General features: G+C 26.6%; 2 protein-coding genes across 3 annotated transcripts; one reads left to right on the forward strand and one right to left on the reverse strand.

The window, feature by feature from the left end:
* Nucleotides 1-14,432: 14,432 nt before the first annotated feature.
* LOC112692597 (N-acetyltransferase 6) lies at nt 14,433-21,987 on the reverse strand. 2 transcript variants are annotated; one of them, XM_025567323.1, is made up of 5 exons: nt 21,901-21,987; nt 19,218-19,369; nt 15,853-15,995; nt 14,973-15,048; nt 14,433-14,914 (listed from the first exon to the last, which is right to left on the reverse strand). In XM_025567323.1, exons 2-5 carry the CDS (start codon nt 19,316-19,318, stop codon nt 14,734-14,736), a joined length of 501 nt encoding a protein of 166 aa, XP_025423108.1. In that variant the 5' UTR covers nt 19,319-19,369; nt 21,901-21,987; the 3' UTR covers nt 14,433-14,733. The 2 variants fall into 2 exon arrangements, with proteins under 2 accessions (XP_025423108.1, XP_025423109.1); XM_025567324.1 differs by lacking the exon at nt 19,218-19,369 and having other exon boundaries at nt 21,901-21,982.
* On the forward strand, nt 21,061-22,255 carry LOC112692596 (putative glutathione-specific gamma-glutamylcyclotransferase 2). Its single transcript, XM_025567322.1, has 3 exons — nt 21,061-21,621; nt 21,708-21,746; nt 21,828-22,255. The coding sequence occupies exons 1-3, from the start codon at nt 21,418-21,420 to the stop codon at nt 22,191-22,193; spliced, it is 609 nt and encodes a 202-aa protein (XP_025423107.1). The 5' UTR covers nt 21,061-21,417; the 3' UTR covers nt 22,194-22,255.
* Nucleotides 22,256-22,992: the final 737 nt, after the last annotated feature.

Consider the following 22,992-nt stretch of genomic DNA (forward strand, 5'->3'; position numbering starts at 1 on the left):
TATTATTATTATTATTATTATTATTATTATTATTATTATTATTATTATTACTATTATTATTAAACCTAAGCGCTGTACATTTCGATTTATTGTATGAAAACCTACCAAAAGTCATGACGTATTATTCGCGTGTGATCAATTAACTATATATATTTTTCGTTAAGATATTGAACTCCAATATTAGAGTTATTATTATTTTTACATATTCTAACCAAAGATTGTTTTATTAGTGTCCGATCCCGACTGCGTTATTTTTTATTCGACACATAATCACAATGTATGCATACAACTGCGGTACACGTGTGTACCTGCCCGCGCATAACGTATTTGTAATTTTTAAATGTACATTTTAATATACGCATCGACTGTTTCGTACGAAACGTATAGAACGATAAATTACGAAAAATCGTTAAGCTCGGTGAAAACATTACGCGATTTTCTTCCGTACGTTTCTAGTACAATATTATACCTCGTCAGACCGGTGGTACAACTACGTTTGTAAATATAGTTTCGTATGAATAATATCAATAAGATAAATACAATTACGTAGACATTAATTATGATATAATTATTTCATATACCTGTAAGTTATACGTATAAAACATCATATCAAATTTATTTTTAAACAAAGTGCAGAAGACAACAATCTCAGTCCTGCACTGTTCATGTATTAATTCGCTACGTAGTGTGTAAGTCACGGAGCGTTTGTTTTTTTTTTTTTTTTTTTTTTTTATGCAACCGCTATTATCCATTTGTAAATATGTTAGTACACCCAAATATTATACGATTATTTTTTTTTACGATTCATTTTTTTCTTTTTTCTTTTATAAACCCAAAAAACAAAAATGTTATTATTTGAAATAAATGTTTGGTAGTTAAATAATTCCTTATTATTATTTTACGTTGGCTCAATTAATCTGTACATAAAGTAATTTTTTACGTACATATTTTGTGTATATCAATATTATTACTATTATTATACCTATTATTATTATTATTATTATTATTATTATTATTATTATTATTATTACTATTATTATTATACTACTATGAGGTTAACGATGTTAGTACTACGTGTTAACTGAAATTGTGCAATAGACACACGTTTATATCAGTGATATTTATTCCTTGTTTGTAATTTAAAATATAAACAAAAATAATAAAATAACTGTATACAAAAATGGTTCATATTTTTTAGTTATTTTTTAGTTACGTTCGCCCGTGGCCTTCGATATTAGAAATATTATTGTTGTGTTCCAGGTGTCCCTCTGTATTCTATTATATTATCATCTTAGGGAGTACAGTGCCTAGTTCAATGGTCAAGTTACAATTCACATAAAAATTACATTCAAAGTTTGGCGTTATTAATACGTAATTTACTGATTGTAAGGTGTACAGTTTAATAATACAAGAATCTTCGATCAGCGTTACAATGAGTTAATAGTTATGACTAGGGAACAGATTTATATGTAATAAAAATACAGAAATATGTACATATATATGTAAGTATAATTTATAAAATATATGCCAAAAACATCCAAATATGTGGGGGGAAAAGATTAAAAAAAAAAAATAATTATAATTATTAAATTATCAAAATGATTTGTTGCATTGAATTATTACAATATCTTTTAAATTATCAAATGTTAATTTTCGCCTATTAAGTATCAAAATATTTTTAAAACGGTTAAATTATCGTTCCACATCAACCGATGTATTTAAATCATACTTCAAGCGCATACTATCAAAAGGCGATAATTCCAAATTTTAGAAGGGTGTCTGCCACTCATTATGTCATTGATTGTTTGTTTTAAAATCAATATAGCCTGGAATTTTTTTTCTGTAACAGCATGAATTTTCTTTTTTACAACACGTCCTATTGGTCCGCTTACGAGTTTTAATTTTTCAATTACTGATTCGACAATTTGCATACTATTATTTAAGGACATATTTTTTATTTCTAATTTTGTTAAATTATTTTTAATTAAAATTAAATTATTTTTCAATGTTTCATTTTGCATAATATTTTGAGCTTTTCCAATAGCGATAGAAGTTTCTGGATCTAATTTTTAAATAATTTCTTGTATTTTCGTACGAAGAAGACATATGATTGATGAAATGATAAAAATATGTAAAATATAAGTATCATTATTTTAATAAAAATTATTTAAATCATGAACATTTCTTAACGAATCTTAAATAATTAATTTCAATAAAAATATGCATTTACATATAAATCCATTTCCTAGTTATGACATTAAGCGTGCGCTGACATTATTATAATGATAGTGCAATTTCTTATTTTTTATAATCATCCTTTTCAAAAACAGAAAAAAATTCGGTTATTATTTCAAAGAGGCTTTACTCTATTAATACATTCAATCATTACTCTTTAACACTTGTCACTTAAATTTAGTTAGTTACTTAAGACTTAGATTACTCGACTCTTATTTTAAAACAGTCTCCTATTGAAAATACTGCCAAAGTCTTAATTATATCTATCGTATTAATAAATAATTGGATTTCTGCTTTTGTAGAAAACGATGACGGCTTCGATTATTATCGGTGTCTGACAGTGGACTCGAGCAACTTTATAACTATATTGTACCCTCAGAATATTGTTTTATTTTTATGTTATGTATTAAATGGAATAACTTCTATAATATATCATGGCCGTTGACGTAACTATAGTCTAAACCACCCTGAAACCAAATCACATAATTACGCCCATCCAGAAAATACGCCTTTCGGGTAAATAAATAAGTACTATATGACTTTTTATAACTATTTATAAATATATATATATATACGTATAAGAATAGGAATATTTATTTAATTTATAAATAGTTTTTAAAGAAAATAAAAATTACAACATGCCTACTACATATTAAACGCACATTAGCTTAATATTAGTACATCAAAACATCATGCTTTGTGTAATATCTAATATACGAATATTGTAACGATAAGTAGTGTCTATCGTATTAACATATTGTTAGTATTAATTTTAAAAATCTATTTAAATCATAAAAATATTTTTTTGCTTTACAATATTATACAAAATTTGGCATCCAGTGGCAACGGCTCCTATTGCTCCTGCGTTAACCACTGATTATGGCGTAATATTACAATATTATTGGATAAACATTAAATATTTCAAATCTACCTAGTGCCAACTATTTGTTTTTATATATTTGTCTTCTATATATATATATTTATCAATCTGAATTTTTATATAGGGTCTATTAATTTTGCAATGGAGGCATAAGCCCCTCAAAATTATCCGTGGACGCAGATATTACACGTTATTTTCCAAAATAAATTTGAAGCCGCTAGTAGTGCATGTGCACACCTATTACTATGAAAACAATTGTCAGGTCGAGGTTCACCTATTCTCAACTTCTTTGATCAGATAATGGCGTAAGACAAACGAACAAAATACACTTATTAAGAAGATTGGAAGGGATGTTTTTTTGTTTATATCTATTAGCCATTACACGTTCAACATATAGTGACTTTATATATCTACAATGTGAAGATGTATTTGATTATTGATTATAATATAAAAGTCAACCGAGAAAAGAACCGAATATAATTTTTCATGTATGCGACGCGCGTATATTTATTTACATGTTGCACTTAAAGTTATATTATTATTTTATCTTTAACTTTACTATTATAAATTAATTTACCGGTATATGCCATCGAGATGAATTCAATAAACTACGATTTTATGAACAACCTTAGTAAACGAATATATTAATTCGATAATATTGGCACTCAAATGTTATCTGACTTCAACTTGTCGTAGCATATATTGTCTTATAGTATTTAATAGTACTTGTTTATCAAGTATTTATATTTTTTATTGTGATCAGTGAGATTCGATTCGCACGCCGTAGTATATTATATTCGTTTAACATACGACGAATACCTAACTAATCGAACCGAAAGCAATATCTAATATTGAGAGGATGGAAAGTTACCGACCAGAGTCTACTAGCTTATAGATTTCCATCGGAAAGAAGAAGTCTGTAAACCGTAAATTGTCCCGTTTGAAGAAGATATTCTTCAAACTTCCTCGATGGACTTACGGCAAAATAAAACAGAGGAATAACACCATAACTAATGATGAATGGGACAAGGACAGAGCTGATTGTTACGAAACCATATGTTAGCTGGTTTTGTGAATTATTTTATTAACTTGAGCGAATTTCGTATTTATCTTCAAAGGTCCACGGTGAAAATGGTCTAGTCTCAATGGCGGAAGACTTTTCTGTTCGTTTAGAATCAGATGCTGAAATTATTGGTGATACCGGGCTGCGCACTATTCAGAATGCGAGCTACAAGGATTTGGAAAATACCATGAGAGGTAGATCACGAGTGTTTTTAATATGATTAATTTTATAATACTCAATTATGCGTTTATAGTTGTAAGCTAACTGAACAAAGACAACGTTCTTATGCAAAAGAATTGGCTTTGATGAGAGAAAGACATTGTTATTTTGAACATAAAATCTAAGTGATTTAAGGTAATTACGATGGTAATTATAAAATTATATATTATTACTGTTTCGATAAATTAAAAACGTTTTTCAATAATTTTTATTTTGTAGATTTTTATACTGTGGCCATGTCAAATAATGACGCCAAGTACGACCGAGTAGTGAAGTAATTGAAAGCTCTAACGGAAAAAGTTTCGAAAACCTCGAGGGACGACGTTAATTGTAATTGCATTGAAATAAGTACAATTAGATTGTTATAGAAACTAATAAATAATATAATATTTCCAACTATGTTTAGTTGCTAAGTCGGAGATTGATGGCAAAAAATATGTGGTCAAATAATTAGATCAACTACAAGATAAAAGTATATGTTAGAACCAAAAATTACAGTCATGAACGGCATAGTTTTGTTATAATAATTTTACTATAATCATATTGTATATATAATTACCTACATTAAAATATAATACAATACACATGCAATACTGTGCTTTAGCTAATATTGATCTCTACAACGAAGAGATCGAGAAGTTACAGAAGGCAGTGGATGTATACTAACCCACTGTAAAATATTGTGTCCCACCAACGTTTCTAGGATGTTTTTCTGAAACACGAAACATTACAGATTGCGTTTCATATATGTATGAAAAACATCCAGAGAACATCACGCCGCAATGATGTCTTCTATGAAACGTCTTTTAACTGTTCTTTAAATACATCTTATCAACATCCAATTGTAACACTAAATTGCACGGCCAATGAAAAAAATAAGATTTACTAACACACATATTCACACGAACGATATGAACCCAAATCATACACGCATTCTGAGAATTAGGGAACCTACGCTTAATCCTACCTACCTACCTATAACTATGTAAACGCAAGTAAAATTAATGTACTTAAATAATAAAATCGAAAATTTACAAAATGAAAATTAATTTAATTTATAATAATATGCTATATATTTATGTTTATTCAAATAATTGTTATGATTTTTAAAAACAATTAAAATAATTTACAATTTGACTAATATTGCAAAAATATATATTAGGTATAAAATATAAAAAATTATCTTTGACACAATATGCACATTATTTATCTAATACTAATTGATTAACCTGTAATATATGATTATGATAAATATCAACTTCATACAAATACACTTACATTATCTGAATTATATTTTATGTGCATTTTAAAGTTTTGTTTATTACTTTAAGTAATGGACCTAATGAATGATGATAAAATAATAATATACTTTCCAATAATACATAATATATCATATAATCCAAGAGCTATAATTTATTTATGATTTAAGTAACTACCTAAATGGTAATTATACGGCCACTATTTACACTAATTCTTTAAAAATTAATAATAAGTTCTCTAAGAACACCATAGTTTTAAAAAAAAAATTATAGCTGTTTCGCAAGACTTTATTAGGAAAGTACTCATATACATGTTTCATAAAAAAACTATTTGTTTTTAGTTTTTATTATATTATTGGCACCTTATAATACTATTACTATTTAAAGGTATATAAGAATAAAATAATTCAAATGCAGAAAATTTATCAATATTTATTGTATATTCAAAACATATTAAAAATTAATTGTTAAATAAATTTTAATTACATATATATATATATACTATAGTATTATAATCACGTGATTACTGATTATTATCATTATCTCAAAGCAACACTTTGAAACATTACAGGGTTGTAATTATATCGCGTTTTGATTATCAATTATATATATATATATTATATTATTATTATTAATAAAACGAAACTAAAACCACTCAGTAACATCGAAATGCGATGTTGCATATTGAACACAAAACATACATCTTAGAGATGTTAGGCAACATAAAATGTTCAGTGGGAACTGAAAAAAATGTATTTATCCAAGCAAACAGAAAATTATCATTAATGGCTACAGCGAAAATTAATAGATTGAAGTTTGGTTAGCTATGGTTGAACGAAAATTTACTATCATCAAATTGTATAAAAATGTTTTCTTCATAAACTTAATAAAAAATAAAAAACACCGGATTCTAGGTAATGAACAAAGTAATGCAAAGAAAAATAATATCAAGACTGATATTAAAAAATTAAAAACCTTAAAAGTGATATGAAGAAAGATTTAAACCATATAAAAATGCTTTTACAAGACATAGAAAGTAATGTGTTATTTATATAATATTTCGTACATTTGAAACAATAATAATTACTAAAAACATATTTCATTGTCCATTGTACGTCTAGAAGAAAAAATATTACAAAACGAGGGATCAGATAATAAAAACCGAAAATACGATAAGCTGAAAATGTGACTCTTCATTATTGAAAGTTTTAATCGATATGTTAATTGAATTGGCTATAGTGTGTTGTATAATGCATTGTATTTTACTTGATTTGTTACGAATAATTCGCAGAAGAAATGAAACATCAATAGGATCAGTCAATGCAGAACATGATGATATATATCATGTATATATATGTCAACAGCATACTTGAGAAGAGGAGACAATCAATCAATGCCAAACGTTGTTAACGATACAAAAATATAGCATCATGTTCTCGGATTGCAAAATTAAGGATGCCATCAGTATCTTGTTCGGCATCACCAGCAACACCTAAATTAGCACCTCCGTCACCATTTCCACCGCCACCGGCAGTACCTCAAGCGAAACAATATGGGAGATTTACAATAAATGATGATTTATTGAAAGACATACATAAACAGCTAAGAAAACCTGGCAATAAAATTAGAAATATACCAAGACGTACTGATATGAAATTGCCTTGTCCAGTTGCAAAACCTTTTGAACTAACGAGATCTTTACCACTACCAGCACCTTCTTAGCCACCACTGTTGTCACAAGCATCTCAAGTTGTAACAACTTCTGATCATGTGGACACAGCGCCATCACAAAGTCCTGAAGCATTACTGGTTCCTTCATTGATATTAGGATCTGAAAATTCACCATTTCCTACATTTCCAAAAAAACCTCCAGAAATATCAGTTCTTACAGAACCATGAATTTCTTCAGCATAACTGACTCCCTCAGCAGTACTACAATCATAGTCGGATGTACGGCTCCAAACATTATTCACTAGTTTACAGGGATTCCCTGAGGTTTTTCTTGTCAGTTAAAAATGTTTTACAAATTTTATTCAGTATATAAATTAATATTAACACTACATTTTTTATTATGTTTCAGCACTTTATACTGTTTAAAGACATGGATTAAAAATAGGATGAAAAACGAACGATTGAGTAGCTTGGGATTAATATACACCATCAAAGGTATGATGATAAAACATTTTTTTGGTCAACAAATTGATGATTCATCAATTTATTTACTTCTAACAAAAGAAGATTGTCGTTACTTTTTGAATAGAATAATTAAATATGATGTAAATTTTATTAAATAAAGTTGTATTTTTGTTAAAACATTATTATGTTTTTTCTTATAAATATTTGAACTAATAGTGTAATTTTTCGTCGTCTTTTTTGCAGGCGGTTTTTCAGTTACTTTTGGCAATATGTTTCTTTATTGGATCACTGTAATCTTTAGCTTCATGTTTTTCTCTTTTTTCTCACTATTACTTGCAGGTTACGATTTCAAATATTCGTTTTTCTTTTTTGTTCATGTTTCTTGGTAATCCATCGATATCAAAGACAACATGTTCGATTTTTCATGTTTAATCTGGTAAGACGGTATGAACTTCGGAACATTGGTGTAATCGGAAACTATCGATTAATATAATTGTCACGATAATTGTCATGTCGTTTCAACAAGACGGCTGGAACAAATAATTTTATTTTCTTGAAATGCGTCATTTTAATTTTAATTTAATTTAAAAATTATTATTTTAATAAAGAGACGGACTTAAAAATGAACAAAATCACTATAAAAAGATTAACATTTAAAACTAATTATTACAAATAAATATTCGTAACAATTATTTATATTTAACTAAATACTGTTATTTAATATCACTTTAGCAACACGGATTACATTCGCTTCGCAACAGCATAAATAAAAACAATTTAAAACAAATATTATTACATAGTAATATTATATATTAATTAATAAGCATATGTAGTAAAATGTCAAAATGTTACGATTGTGTTTGGAAGAACATTATAATTTTCCATTTTCAAGAAAATAAATTAGTATACCTTTGTGCAATAATATACTATATACATTTTTTTTTTATTTGTCTTTGACTAATCATTTTTTTTTTTTTTTTTGTATCCTTTGGCGGTTTTAATAATTTAACAATTTTCCAAATTATTTTCACTAGTATTTTCATAATATTATCATTTTATTCGAAAACTTATTTGAAAAAAACTTTCAAAGTAGGTGCTTAAAATGTTACCTACCTGTAATTTCTTATACAATCTTGAATGATATTGAATTTTAAATTAGTAAAAGATTTCAGAATACTTCAAAAGTAAGTACTCCATATTGAGCATACAAATTTATTGACTTTTTTACAATAATTATTTTCGTTTTCTTATCATATTAGATCAATATACATACCTAATACTTATTGCAATTCGTATAAGTTTTAAATGACGTGTTAGTATAATTGTAATAACAATATATTTTTGGCATTTATACTCATCATTATATTGTTGTATAATTATATAGGGAACGGCTTTTATTGTAAAAACATATTTTTATTGGAATGAGGTATTTTAAATCTGATAAAAAAATGTGTACGATTTAGATAATTCTAATTTATAATAAACATGACGATAAAGATGATCTGCTTCGTATAAAATAAGAAGTAATTTTTGAAGACTATAACTAATTACGTACTTATTTCTGGCATGGCGCTCTATTGTAGATCAGGACATATTATAAAATATTATGTAATTACTAACTTTAATTCAAAATTAATCAAAGCCTTTTAATAAATCGCTTTACTTGTCATACATTTTACGCTTAGTCTTCGAAAAGACAAACGAACCTTCTTCATTCAGCTCATATTTTTAAAATTATCGATGTTACTAATAGTCTAAACCAGTGGTTCTCAACCGGTGTGCCGCGAAAAATGTCTGATATTTGTGATTATGCTTGTAGGCACAACTAGGGAGGGCGCAATAGGGTTTTTAGAACCCCTGAGTTCAAATGTTAGCACTCCTGATTTTTTTTTTTGTTCTATATAATCTATAGTAATTACAGTTAAATACCATTTTATTTTATTTTCAGCGATTTCAGTAACCCCAATATTTGGGCTCAAGTTGCGCCCATGATTACGCTGATAAAAAAATAGAAAACAGTAGGTATTTTATTTCATTGCATTTATTTTCAAAAAATACAAAAACAAAAAAATATTAGAGAACTAAATTATTTAAGCAAAGAAATATTATATCATAAAGAGAAAATATATGAAATTATTAGTGAGAAACTTGAGCTTGTCGTTTCTTACACAAAAGTTTCAAACTTGATCGAATTGAAGACAAGCACACACGCATTTTCTGATCAATGGAAAGAAGCCTCTCCCGTTTTTTGTTTGTTTATGTTTTTTAATGTTGAAAAGCTTAACTTGCATAAGTGTGCACTCTATGGTTTTAACCTAAATGGATATCTTAAAACGTATAGTGTGCCGCAAAAACTTTAGATGTATATTAGTGTGCCGTGAACAAAAAAAAGGTTGAGAAACACTAATGTAGACATTTGTGTTTATTATTTTAGTTCTATGATTTTGTAGTGAAACAAATATCTAAATTGATTTTTCTTAAAAAGACGTTATGAACTGAAACTCATACGAAACTTACTGACTTAAACAATTTAACCGGGTTTCTTAAAGGTATAACAAATGTTTAAGAAGAACTAAATGGCACCGTTCAATACCGCCAGTGTCCAAATGAGTGACGTATTTCATATATTGGCCATTAACACGATATTGGTTGTGTAACTAATTTTTAACGTTACCTGGCAACTATAAATTGCAATTAAATTACTGCTGCGAATTAAAATAATTCGAAGTTGCCCGTGTTTAACAGACCAGTGAATCATTTTTTATTTTTGTTTTTGTCAAGCTACGTCTTACAACGAAATGAAATCGACGAGGTAAACGAATCTATACTATACTATCATACAATACATTGTGCGTGCCGCGATTGATTAATAATTGATTTGGTTCCTCTGCCACGAAGTTTTTGCGTCCAACGTTCGAATGTAAGATGCATCATATTTATGTATTTTACAGTTCCAATAGTATTGATTCTTACGAGATGTCTCTTAATTCTATTGTATTAATTCTAAATGTATCAAATCATCAATATGTTCTTCAGTCATATGTTCTGAGTCTACATTGTAAATTAGTATATTTAGTTTCAATGATATTCGTATGAAAACATTTAAATCTTTTTGTACTATTGCCGCTCTAATATTTGAGTCCGCAGGTTTTATGTAGATGTCTCCGGTTCTTTTAATGGTGTTGGTTACCATTATCTTCGGTGTAGGATTTCTTTTTAGCATTTCCAAATATGTTTGATTCTTTAACTCTATTGATGTTTTACTCTCGGTATTTTTAATTATAAATCCTGTTTCTACTTTATCGTTTTTAGCTTTTTCTGTAAGTTTCCTAGAGCGAGGTCTTCTTATTTTCTTCTTTGTTACAAGAGTACATTGCTTCTTTTCTCTTGGTGTATTCGGCCTTTCTCTGGCTCCTAGTCGAGACAGAATTGGTCGAGGTGTTGTCTTACTGGTATATTTCTCCTTATAATATTGATCTAAGGTATTTTTTATACCTCTCTTATAGTTTTCTTGTGCTGTTAAGAATAAATATGTATATATATATATATTTTCGTTTGATCTAATTTACCTTTTAGTATCTATATTTCTAATATAGATTTTATTTTTATAAAAATTGCTTATTGTGAACATTTCACAGATTGTAATATTGTAACTTTTATATAACTAAGGTCTTTCGGATCGATATTTTCTTTTCCAAGTTGATTTATAATCAAAAGAACTCTTAGTATCGGAAAATAAACGAATATTTGATTTCCCGCCTTCAGTTGTTCAATTGTTTACTTTTCGGACTTGTAAAATTTTTTTAAATAATTATTATTTGACTTGTTGAATAACCGGTTAATAACACAATGATTTATTGATTTCGAACTTAAAATATTCAATTTTGTTAAAAAATATTTTATTGTCAAAATATTACTTTTTTGATTTTTAAATCGGCCTTTTTAATTCTACAACCGTACAAGTACACACTCGTGTGAAGGCATTATTCATATATACATAATTCGTACTCAAAATACGAATTTTAAGTACCAGTAAAATATGCTCAAGACAGATTCGGTAAACTACATCGTCTCCACCTCGTCTATAAAATCAAGATTAAGATTGTGGCTAGTACTAATCATTTGGAAATCCTAAAACCATTATCTGAGGCGAAGATGGCGGCGGTGGTCTATCGATACTTGGGCAACGTGGATTTCAAAATCTTTTTCACCAGGATTTTGTTGGTGCGGACCATTTCCGTTTGTTGCTTGTTCCAGATTGATGTAAGACGACGCCTATAGGTGCTCTCAAAAAATTAACTAATTTTTACTGTTACTGTTGGAGGCTGTTTTTTATACTTCGATAATAGAATCAATACTGTATTTTTAACGGTGATTGATTCGTTTTATACTTCGATATAACAATTTATCTTCGTCCGTTCTTAAACGATTAATGGATATGATGATAAGTCTAGAATGTCCCTTCGTAAAATCCATTGGCGAGTTCATAAACGACGATTTTTGGGTTTTTAATTTTTTAATTTTAACAACTCTTCAAGTAATAGATCACGAATTAATAAAATACTAACTCTAAACGGATAAGACATTTTGTCTACTCTTTCGACTAGAATGTAGGCAAGAAATAGCTGAACGTGGAAACATAATACATTTTCGATTATATTAAACTCGATTTACATGAGTAACTTAAAACATTAGGTCGATTGCAGTCGAATGATTATCGCCACACGACAATACGTCGAACCCGATCGAAAGTATTTTATGTTTACACATTCAACTATTTCTTGGATGCATTTTAGTTGAAAGTGTAGACAAAATATTTTATCCGCTAAGTGTTGGTATTTTATTAATTTGTCGTCTATTGCGTGAAGTTTTTAAAATTAAAAAAAATTAAAACCCAAAACGCATTGTTAATATGGTCTCGTCATTGAATTTTACAACGGAACATTTTAGATGCGCGGGGAGGGTCATCGGATAGTCTGATAGATGTTAATTTAACAATAAAAGGATTACAGTGATTTAGGATGTTTTAGTGGAATTTATTATAATTATACGATACCAGTCCTGGTATCCGTTGGAACGTTGAGATGTATTACTGACATACCATAGGAAATTAGTGAGGGGAAACGAAGTTTTTTTGATTGAAATTATTAGAAGATTTACAGGTTAGAATTTTTTTGTAGAACCCCATAATTGAATGCCATACGTCAGTACAGAAGTATCAGTTTTTCATAAAATAATTAAACATTTTGTTTTAAATTGAAATTTTCGAACGGATTTTTACAACTTTAGAATAGACATTTAATCTCTGATTAAAATTCGATTTTTTTTTTAAATAATTTTTAATTTGTAAGGATATTCCGAGCATAGGTGTGCGCAGGGAGTATGCAGTTAAGGCAGTTAGTACAGGGAGTATGCATACCCTAAACATAGAGCCTTGTTTCTAAAAATACAAAAAATAAATAAAAATCATTACATGTTTTGTCTTTAAATGTATATTACGTGATTTTGTGTTACATTATGATATTTATTATACTTTTATATTCAGTCCCAGACATTTTTATTTATTTTTGAAACACATTATATACTACTCGTATAATAATAATTTAATATGTTAATGAAATTAAAAAGTACCATGCTTCAAAAGAGATTAAATAGTTTTCTACTACAGAGCAAAAAATGGCTATAAACATAGACATTATTGATTTTATTAAAAACTCAACTGAACACAGAATTGTTTTTTGATAATTTATCAAGTTGATTTGGTTTTTTCAATTATATAAACTATTACGTTTTTGTTTACTTGCCCTATTTAAATATATTACTGAAACCATTTCAAGTGTTATATATTTAATTTTTTTTTCGTAATTTATTTTAAATTTTTAATCGTAATTAATTTTAATTACGAAGATTAATTTAATTAAAAAATAACTATTCAGTTACTTTTTTGTAGGAAAAAAAACGTACCCTGAAAAAGATGTCTGTGCATGCCTAATGGTTCCGAGTACATCTATGTGACATTTCTAGAAGTTGGATGGATGTTTGGATGTTTAAGAGTGATATTTAAATAACGTTAACTGTAAAACAGCAACGCGGAAAATTTTCAATTACATAGACGTTACTTGAACTCAAAATTCACAAAGAATGCAAAGTTTCATGTTTCATTAAAACCACTCGGTAACATTACTGGGACAAATATTACACAGTGGGTAGTTTTACCATAAACATATTGTAGCGTCTATAGTGAACAAGATGAGAGAAAGCACATTGAGATGGTTTGAGCATGTAATCAGACGAGAGGAAACAAATACAGTAAGCTGTTATGAAAATTAACATTAAAGAGAAAGAGCAAAAAAGAGATGAATAGGTTAGATAGATTGGATACGATTAAGAATGATAAAAAGGTTGGCGTGTATGAAGGGGATGTAGAAAATCGAAACAAGTGGAAGTTTATGACAAGGGCGGCCGACCCCAAATAGTTGGGAGAAAGGGCGAAGGAAAAGAAGATATTACTTAAAATATGTAAAACCATACAATTTCGGTAACAATTTTGTTTATAATATAATTTTGTCATTTTTTAATAACAGCCTATTAATTTATTATTATTTTATCGTGATTTTTTTTGTTTTTAGTACAAAAACATTACAACAACAATAGTTAAATTACAGTAAAAATGTACAAAAATAAAGTTATAACTATGTCAAAATATCTAGATTATAAAGCCGACAGAAATGCAATTTACACTGACATGATTATTTTGTGTAGATATTATAAAATAATGGGCTGACATATTACGAGTATACGTTTAAAATTCTAAACTATTGTTATTAAGAACTACAATTTATACTGTTAGTAGATGTTAACTTAAATTTATATCTAAGATACTTATTTTTCAATTGTCATGTGTAATATAAAATATAAATGAAAATACTAAGTACAATAATTTATATCAATTGTTTTTTCATGTATGTTTTTCTGGATGGCTTAATCATAGGGGCAGTAATTTTATTGATAGAACTCGAAAAATTACCATAAATCGAAACTGGCTGACATTCAACATATCCAAGTTTGGAATAAAATTCTTTTTTATCTATAGTAGATAAGTACACAGTAGATAAACCTAACCTAAAACATTAATATTCAGTATAATAATAAAAAATTTTAATAATAATATTATATTTACGTTTTAATATATTCTTCAGTCTTATACATAATATATTTTCCTAGACCTCGTCCTCGTTGATCTTTTACAATGACCACTAAAATATAAAATATAATATATTAATTGTTAAAAAATATAAATTCTGAACAAAATGAAGAAAGTATCAGTTTTACACAGATATATTTTGTATTTTATCTGTTTTCTTTACTATACAGAGTAGGATTCTACATCAGAAATTGGAAACAAAGTATTAGATATAGAGTTTATTTTTCATCACTAAATCTCCCCAAAATGAGGAAGAAATTAAAAAATGATTTTAACAACTGTAAATATAATTTTTTTGATAAGATGTGTAATTATTTGAAATTAGAAAATTTCACAAAATATAAAGCTCTATGACTGAAGCCATTTATATAGTAAAAATAAATCCGGATAAAACACTCATTGAATTTTATTTTTATCACTGTTAAATTTATTAAGATGACTGAGATCAGGGACGTAATTTAGGGAGGGCATAGAAGCAATCCTTTTATCCTCCAAAGACTGTATTAAATACTCTGTTCGCCAATAAAACGCAACTCATTCGCGGATTCTCACCACTTTTCAGCGCGTTCGCTCTGCTATCTCGAACTCAGAAAAAAACAGTAAAACTAATAAACTCATTTTTAATTTCACACAGAATATCTGATTAGTATCTAAAAATAAATTAAAATACAATTAGCCCTTAATTTTGTATTTAGAGACTTGTGATTTTAATCTAATTTTATACAATTCGTATATTAGTCATTATATAATATACTATTTTAAACAAATATGCATTACAAATTATTCATAAAAATTATCATATTAATATTATAAATATTATAATCCAAAATATTATTATAATATCATGTTTACCTACCACTTTCAATAAAACAACTATCAAGCATAGATGGTATTGGTGTAATTTTTGAATGCCCTAAAACAACTTTAGATGTGTTTTCATTTTTAACTAATACTAAAGATGTTGGCAAAGTATCACAAGATGCTTCCAAACTATGTAACCTATAACAAATATTAATACTTTTATTACAACTAACCAACAATATGCAATTAAACAACAAATAATCAAAAATATTTAAAATAATTATTATTGTTCTATAAATACTTTATTGGCTTGCTGTATTATAAAAAATAATAGCATTACAAATATGGTTGCTTTGTTATTAAACATTATTTAAACTATTAAAAATTTAAAACAATTATCCATAATATAGATTATACCAAATTCCTAAAAATTGTATAGATTATAGACAGTGTTGTACATAGATAACCAAAATATTATCTAGATAATATAATGGATAATACATTAAAATTTCATCTAGATAAGATAATAGATAACTATTTAAAAATGTATCTGAATAATAGATAAAGATAACTTTATTTATCTAAATAAAAGACAGATAAAACTATATAAAAAAATAAATTTAAACAGTTTCATCATTCAGAACTTACATTTGTAAAATGGTTATTTTTTATGAATAAAAAAAATAATTATTAATCATGATTAAATTGGCTTAAAATAATCTTAATTAATTTTGTTAATTTAGACAGAAAACAGTACATAAACCTATTTTTATTTTCCATTGCCCAAATATTTTAAGCATACATATTCTAAGATATTATAAATAAACTATTTTTATTTCTTTTTATTTTATGTTATTAATCAGTTTACAGATCAAATCAATTCATTATAATTTAAATAATGTATAATTAAAAATGTTTTATGATTTTTATGATTTAAAATATACCTACCTAGGTATTTATAGGATAGAAAAATACATAATACTTTCTATAGATGTATGTAACTCTACTTTACTATCTTGTAATATTCAAATTTAATCTAATGGTCATCAATGATAATTCATCACTTTATCTTCGATTTATAGGCAGTTAAATGCAAATAAATATATAATATATAAATATATAAATAATACAATATTTTACAAATTAATTTTATTGGATTTAATCCACAACATTTCAAATGCAGGGCCGGATTAAGCACGGAACCTAGAAGCCCCAAAGAGGCCTTCTATCATAAGCCTAGTTCAAAATCTTTTAAGTTAAAATTTTATTTTAATTATATATTTTTTTAATTTTCGTAATTGTATTATTTGTATCTATAATTGAGATCTCTACTAAAAGAAATAAATACAAATGAAAATATTATGAAGTTCAAAAAAGGGAAGAGAAAATAAGAGAACAAAGTTAGTTTTAAAATATTATAATTATATTTTTACATTTCAAGAATGATATTGTATATTTGCATGTAACGAAAATTGACAAATATTAAAAATTGTTAAATATTTCTGTATAATCAATTACTTTGTATCATTTTTTTAAAGAAATAAAATTCACTTATCGGTAATAAATATTATGAAGATTAAGGGCCTTTTGGACTACTAGGCTCCAGACCCGATAAACTCTTAATCCAGTCCTGTTCAAATGTTTTGTCACCTAAACGGTTCCTTTTTGGTGTTAATATTTGACTTCCGCTCAGTGTTTATTTCAGATCTTTTATTCAGGGGGGGGGGTGTCGTAAATTTTCAAGGAGGTATGCCTTAGAAGTAAATAATTAAGGGAAGTAAAAATATCGTTTTAAGCTTAATTTATTGGTATCAGATTGATACTTAAGAATACATAAGTTATTAATAATCTAATTTTGATTAATTATATGAAAAAAAAAATGCAGTTTGACGTAGTCGTAAATGCGTAATCCACTACACTGATAATCAACTGACAACAGCATGTTTTAAAAATTACCCACATGTGACACAGATATCTATATTATACTAGATAACGAACTACTGATGTTTTCCATTGAGAGAAGTGAAGCCCGGGGACGCAAGATTATCATACGTTCGCCATGTTTTCGGTTGGCAAAACAATATTACTTTATAGTTGAACACACTAAATTATTAAATTAAACATTTTTCATTACGTTTAATCAAAATTAAATTTCATTACAGAATTGAGAATATTAATTTAAAATTGCACTGTTAATTATTTATATAATGTATATAATATATATTGATTATATTATACTCGTAATCAATGAGTATACAATAAATAAAATGACTTATTTAAATACACAAAACCAAATCACTATACTTACTATATTTAGTTTTAACTATTATATATATATATATATTAATTAAAATACATAAAATACATTTTTATGTACTGATACTGTAGTAGGGTTTGTTTTCCAAGTTTGGTTACTAACCTTAGCACAATTGATTGAAAAGCCTGAATTGGCCTGATGTTCGAGGGATTTGCTGGACCCCAGATTGCTATTCCATAAGACCAGACTGGTCTTATGATTGACTTATATATCTCAGACATCCCCTCCCTCCCCCGTATGTACGCCACTGACCGTTCGTATTTACCAATAACTAATGAGTGATTACCTTATTGCTATTCTCAGTATTCACTAACACGATTTAAGATCTATATACACTAATACTAGATAACCGTGGCCACTATTCAGTGGTTACTGGTAGCCTTTATTATTATTTATTACTTTAATCTAAGTTTATACAATGTTTTTTATGAAACGTTCCAGTTAAAGATTGACGTTTTATGTCCATGTGTTCACACAATTATTGTCTATATTATTATTATATGAGTATAATATTAGCTATTGGGTATACGTATATTAAATTCCCGGCATTAGGCAGCGGGTATCGTCCAGTCGTCGATTATACAGAAAAAAAAGTTAATCGTTATAAAACTGAATGGTATTATTTAAAATACGTTCATTTTTATATGTTTTCTGTATAAATAAATATACAATTCATTTTCTTTGTTTATAGAATATGTATATTTAAAATTTAAAACGTACATACGGTAATACTAAGTGTTTATGATTTCTCGTTTCACTTCCCACATAAAAAAATTATCTTTTTCAAAATTATCTAGATAATTTATCTTAGATAACCATTTTATTTAAAAATATGGATAAAAAGATACTTCAAATTACTACTGTCTAGATAATATAAAAAGATCAATGATTTTAACTAGATAAATCGTCTAGATAATGCACAACACTTATTATAGAACATACTAAATCATATTTAGAAATTTGGTAATTTAATAAAATATTTACTATTTGTGCTCTAATTTTAAACCAAAATAATTAAATTGCTATATGAAGATCTTGATCAATTACTAAAATATATTATTCATTTTTTAGTATTATTCAGAATCTTAAATACTTTATACTACCTGGCAGTTTCACTACGTGGCCATTCAGAATTAATTACAGCACAACATACTTTAAGAAAATTTTTATTCCGGTGTAATGGAAGTACTTCAAAATCGTCCATATTACTATAGGTTAAATTTATATTACCACTATATTATGAATATAAATATATCTGTAAATCAAAAATGATTGAAGATTTAACATAAATAATAGACATGAAAGTTTATTTAGTTAAGAGGTAAATTATTTGGGAATTTGAATGTTTGAATTATAATTATAATTAAATATACAAAAAGTAAGAAATATTACTTATATAATTCTATAGCTTTTAGTTATACTTATTGTAAAAAAGTAATTAATTTTATTTTGTTCCATGTAAACATTATAAACAAGGCCCGGGACTTTATGCACTAAAAAATACTAAAATATGCGTTAAAAAACATCAGAATATGCAGTATAATATACGGTAAAAAAATGGAAAATAATTGAAGTATAATAAATATATTCAAGTTTAATTATCTTGATAAATAATTGTTAATTTTTATGTTTAAATATTTTTAATTAATCAATTGATAAAACTCCTTGATTATGTCCTTAATTTTTACATTGTATAAAGGTAAATATAAAATGAGCTACAGGACTGACGGGACTTTTGAGTCCATACAGTAGATGACCGACGGGACCTAAAAGTCTCAAGAATAAACAAGAATTATGGACCAAAAAAACATATATAAAAAACATTTGATATTATTTAAAAGTTGCTTAAAAATTGATTTATAAAAAGAAACTTCACTTTTTTATGTATTTCAAGCTTTGGTCATGAAAGGGTTAAAAAATAATAAACTAATTACTGACTAGTGTACACTGTACAATGAAGTCGCTTATATACAGAAGTATGCAGTATTATAACGAACAGAAATAATATTGTGTATAAGTTGATAACCTAATGGTTAAACATAATTGTTTACGAATTACCTATGGTTACGCAATTTATGTCATGTAACAAAATATTAATACAGTGGTAAATTTATATAAAAATAAATACGGGACGGTGGTGGTCAATGTTACGAGTTCTTGGTACTAAAAAGATTATAATATTATTATTAAGTGCATTGGGAGCCAAAGAAATACAAATAATAGCCGTTGATGAATTAATTTATTTTGTCAAACGATATAAAACTTAGAACTTTGGTTGTCACATTATGATATTTTATTATTAAACTATAAATTTTTTTAAAAAAATTTGTTAAATCCATGAAATTTGCGTATAAATGTTCTTAAACTCAAAATATGTGAATTGATACAAAAAATAACAAAATATGCAAAATTATGTAACAAAAATGTTTATATCTGAAATATATATACTATGAATCGAATTTATCTCGATTCAGAATTTCAATATGCACTTTATAGACAAATATACAAATGCCTAAAGTTCCGAGCCTTGATTATAAGTATGAAATATTTCCATTAAAATACAAATATGTCAGCATAAAATCACTAGGTATTAAATCAAAAGTTATTGATTTTGAAGAAATCAAATTGGAAGTAAGAACATGGAACATTTTATGAAATTAAACAAAAAAAATATTAGAAGTTCGTCTGATATGTATTCTAAACTTAAATATAAAACTAATAATATAAATAATACACTAAAAATATAGGGTATTTATCATTTAAAGTTTTATTACTGACAATATTTTGGGGAAAAAAATTAATACAAATAAATAACAAAAGATAAAATAAATAGGTTAGACAATTAATTAATTATTATTATACTGTAAAATTAAGCATATTTTAGAACCAAGCTAAATCTACTATGTGAATGTAATCAAAAATAGATTGGGCTAAATTAGTTTTACCATTTATTTTATAATATATGTTATAAAATCAATGGTTAAATTAATAATGTATTATAATTTCTCTACGAAAAAACAGTAATCTTTTTGATAGTATGTATTCTTTAATTACACAGTATTATGGTATTTTGAACATAAGTTCGTCACTCGACACAGTGTCATATGAAGTTTAACAACGCCATCTATTTGGCCATAACATTAATATCTTAGCAGGTATTGATTATTTTAGTTACATTATTGGACGAATACCTAGAAACCTTATCAATATGTTATCATATAAAATAAACATCAGATGTAGATTAAGCACTATTTAGTCAAATTGAATTAACCATTACCTGAATGAAATAAAAGGTACTTAAAAATGAAACCAGATAATTCAGATAATAACCATATACACAATGAACTAAACAATGGATTGAAAACTCATATGTTTTGGATATTTGGTTATGGATCTTTGATGTGGAAAACCAATTTTCCATTCATCAAGAAATATCCTGGTTATATTAAAGGATACACAAGACGGTTTTATCAGTTTAGCCCAGATCATAGAGGAACCAATGACTTAGTAAGACATAAACATATTTATAAATTACTTTTACTATAAAAGTACTGTATGTAATAAAAAATCATTAATTTTAAAATTTATTTCAGCCTGGGAGAGTAGTAACCCTCTTACCATCAACTGATGAAGTGAGCTGAGAATCAACTTTATTTTATTATAATGTGCTTCATAATATGAACACTTAAATACTTAATCTAATGTTATTTTAGAATTGTGTATGGGGTATAGCATATGCAATCGACAGCCGAGATATAGATGATGTTTGTGCAGGGTTGGACTTACGTGAGCGTGCAGGTTATACCAAGAAAGTGATACAATTCCATACAAAAATAAATGATGATCAAATACCATCTGAAGTAACAGTGTATATAGCTGACGAAAACAATGAGTGGTATGCTGGTGAAGCATCTGTTCAACAAATAGCTTCCAGAATAGCAGCGTGTAGTGGAACTAGTGGACCAAATCCTGAATATGTGTATCGATTAGCAGCAGAAATGAGAAGAATAGCTCCAGGAGAAGATGATGGACATTTATTTGAACTTGAAACTCTCCTGCGAATTATAGAAAGTAGTTAATATAACATTTGATAGTATAAATCAGACATTTTGTTTATTATTTCTTATATAATCTGTATAATTTTTTAAAATAAACATAATAATATATTTTAATGTTAATAATAAAAATAAAAAATAAGTCAACAGTTTAAAATCAAAAGATGTGTTAGTAAATTTTAAGTTTTAGTAAGATTTATCAAAGGTGAAATTCATAAATATATAAATTCGACAATTTGATACATAAATGTTTAAAAAATATAATTCCATAAATTAATTAATACACTAAACATTAATTTACACATTTACTGTAAAATAACTAGTTATTACCAAGTGGGATTGCATGGATAAGAAAGGTGCTGAGTTAGCATCCCAAAAATCATTACTTCTAACAAGCATCTACCTGTTTATTAATGAACTATTATATAGGTGACTAGATTTTTTGTTCAATTAACGCTATATTAACCATATTGATAGATAAAATATTTTACTCAAGTATTACTAAATTTATAGCAGAATCCATCAAGAATAATATTACATTGTACTTATTAATTAAATAATTAATGTATTAAACGATTGTTACAAAAAAACTGTTTTATTTATTTAGTCGAAATACTGTTACATAATAGTATTATAATGCACTAACTTGAATTAAAATTGTAATATGAGACACTCTTAAGAGGTAGTCTTCACTCGTTTGAGCATAGGACATATACTTCCATCTACTCCATTGTGTTAGATTGTAATATTCATACTAATCTTAGATTAGTGTAGTAGAAATCAGCAAGGTTCTTTAAAATCATGAACGATCAAAATACCGCTC

The sequence above is a fragment of the Sipha flava genome, unplaced genomic scaffold (assembly GCF_003268045.1).
Source record: "Sipha flava isolate LNK unplaced genomic scaffold, YSA_version1 75_pilon_pilon, whole genome shotgun sequence".
Taxonomy (NCBI): Eukaryota; Metazoa; Arthropoda; class Insecta; order Hemiptera; family Aphididae; genus Sipha; species Sipha flava.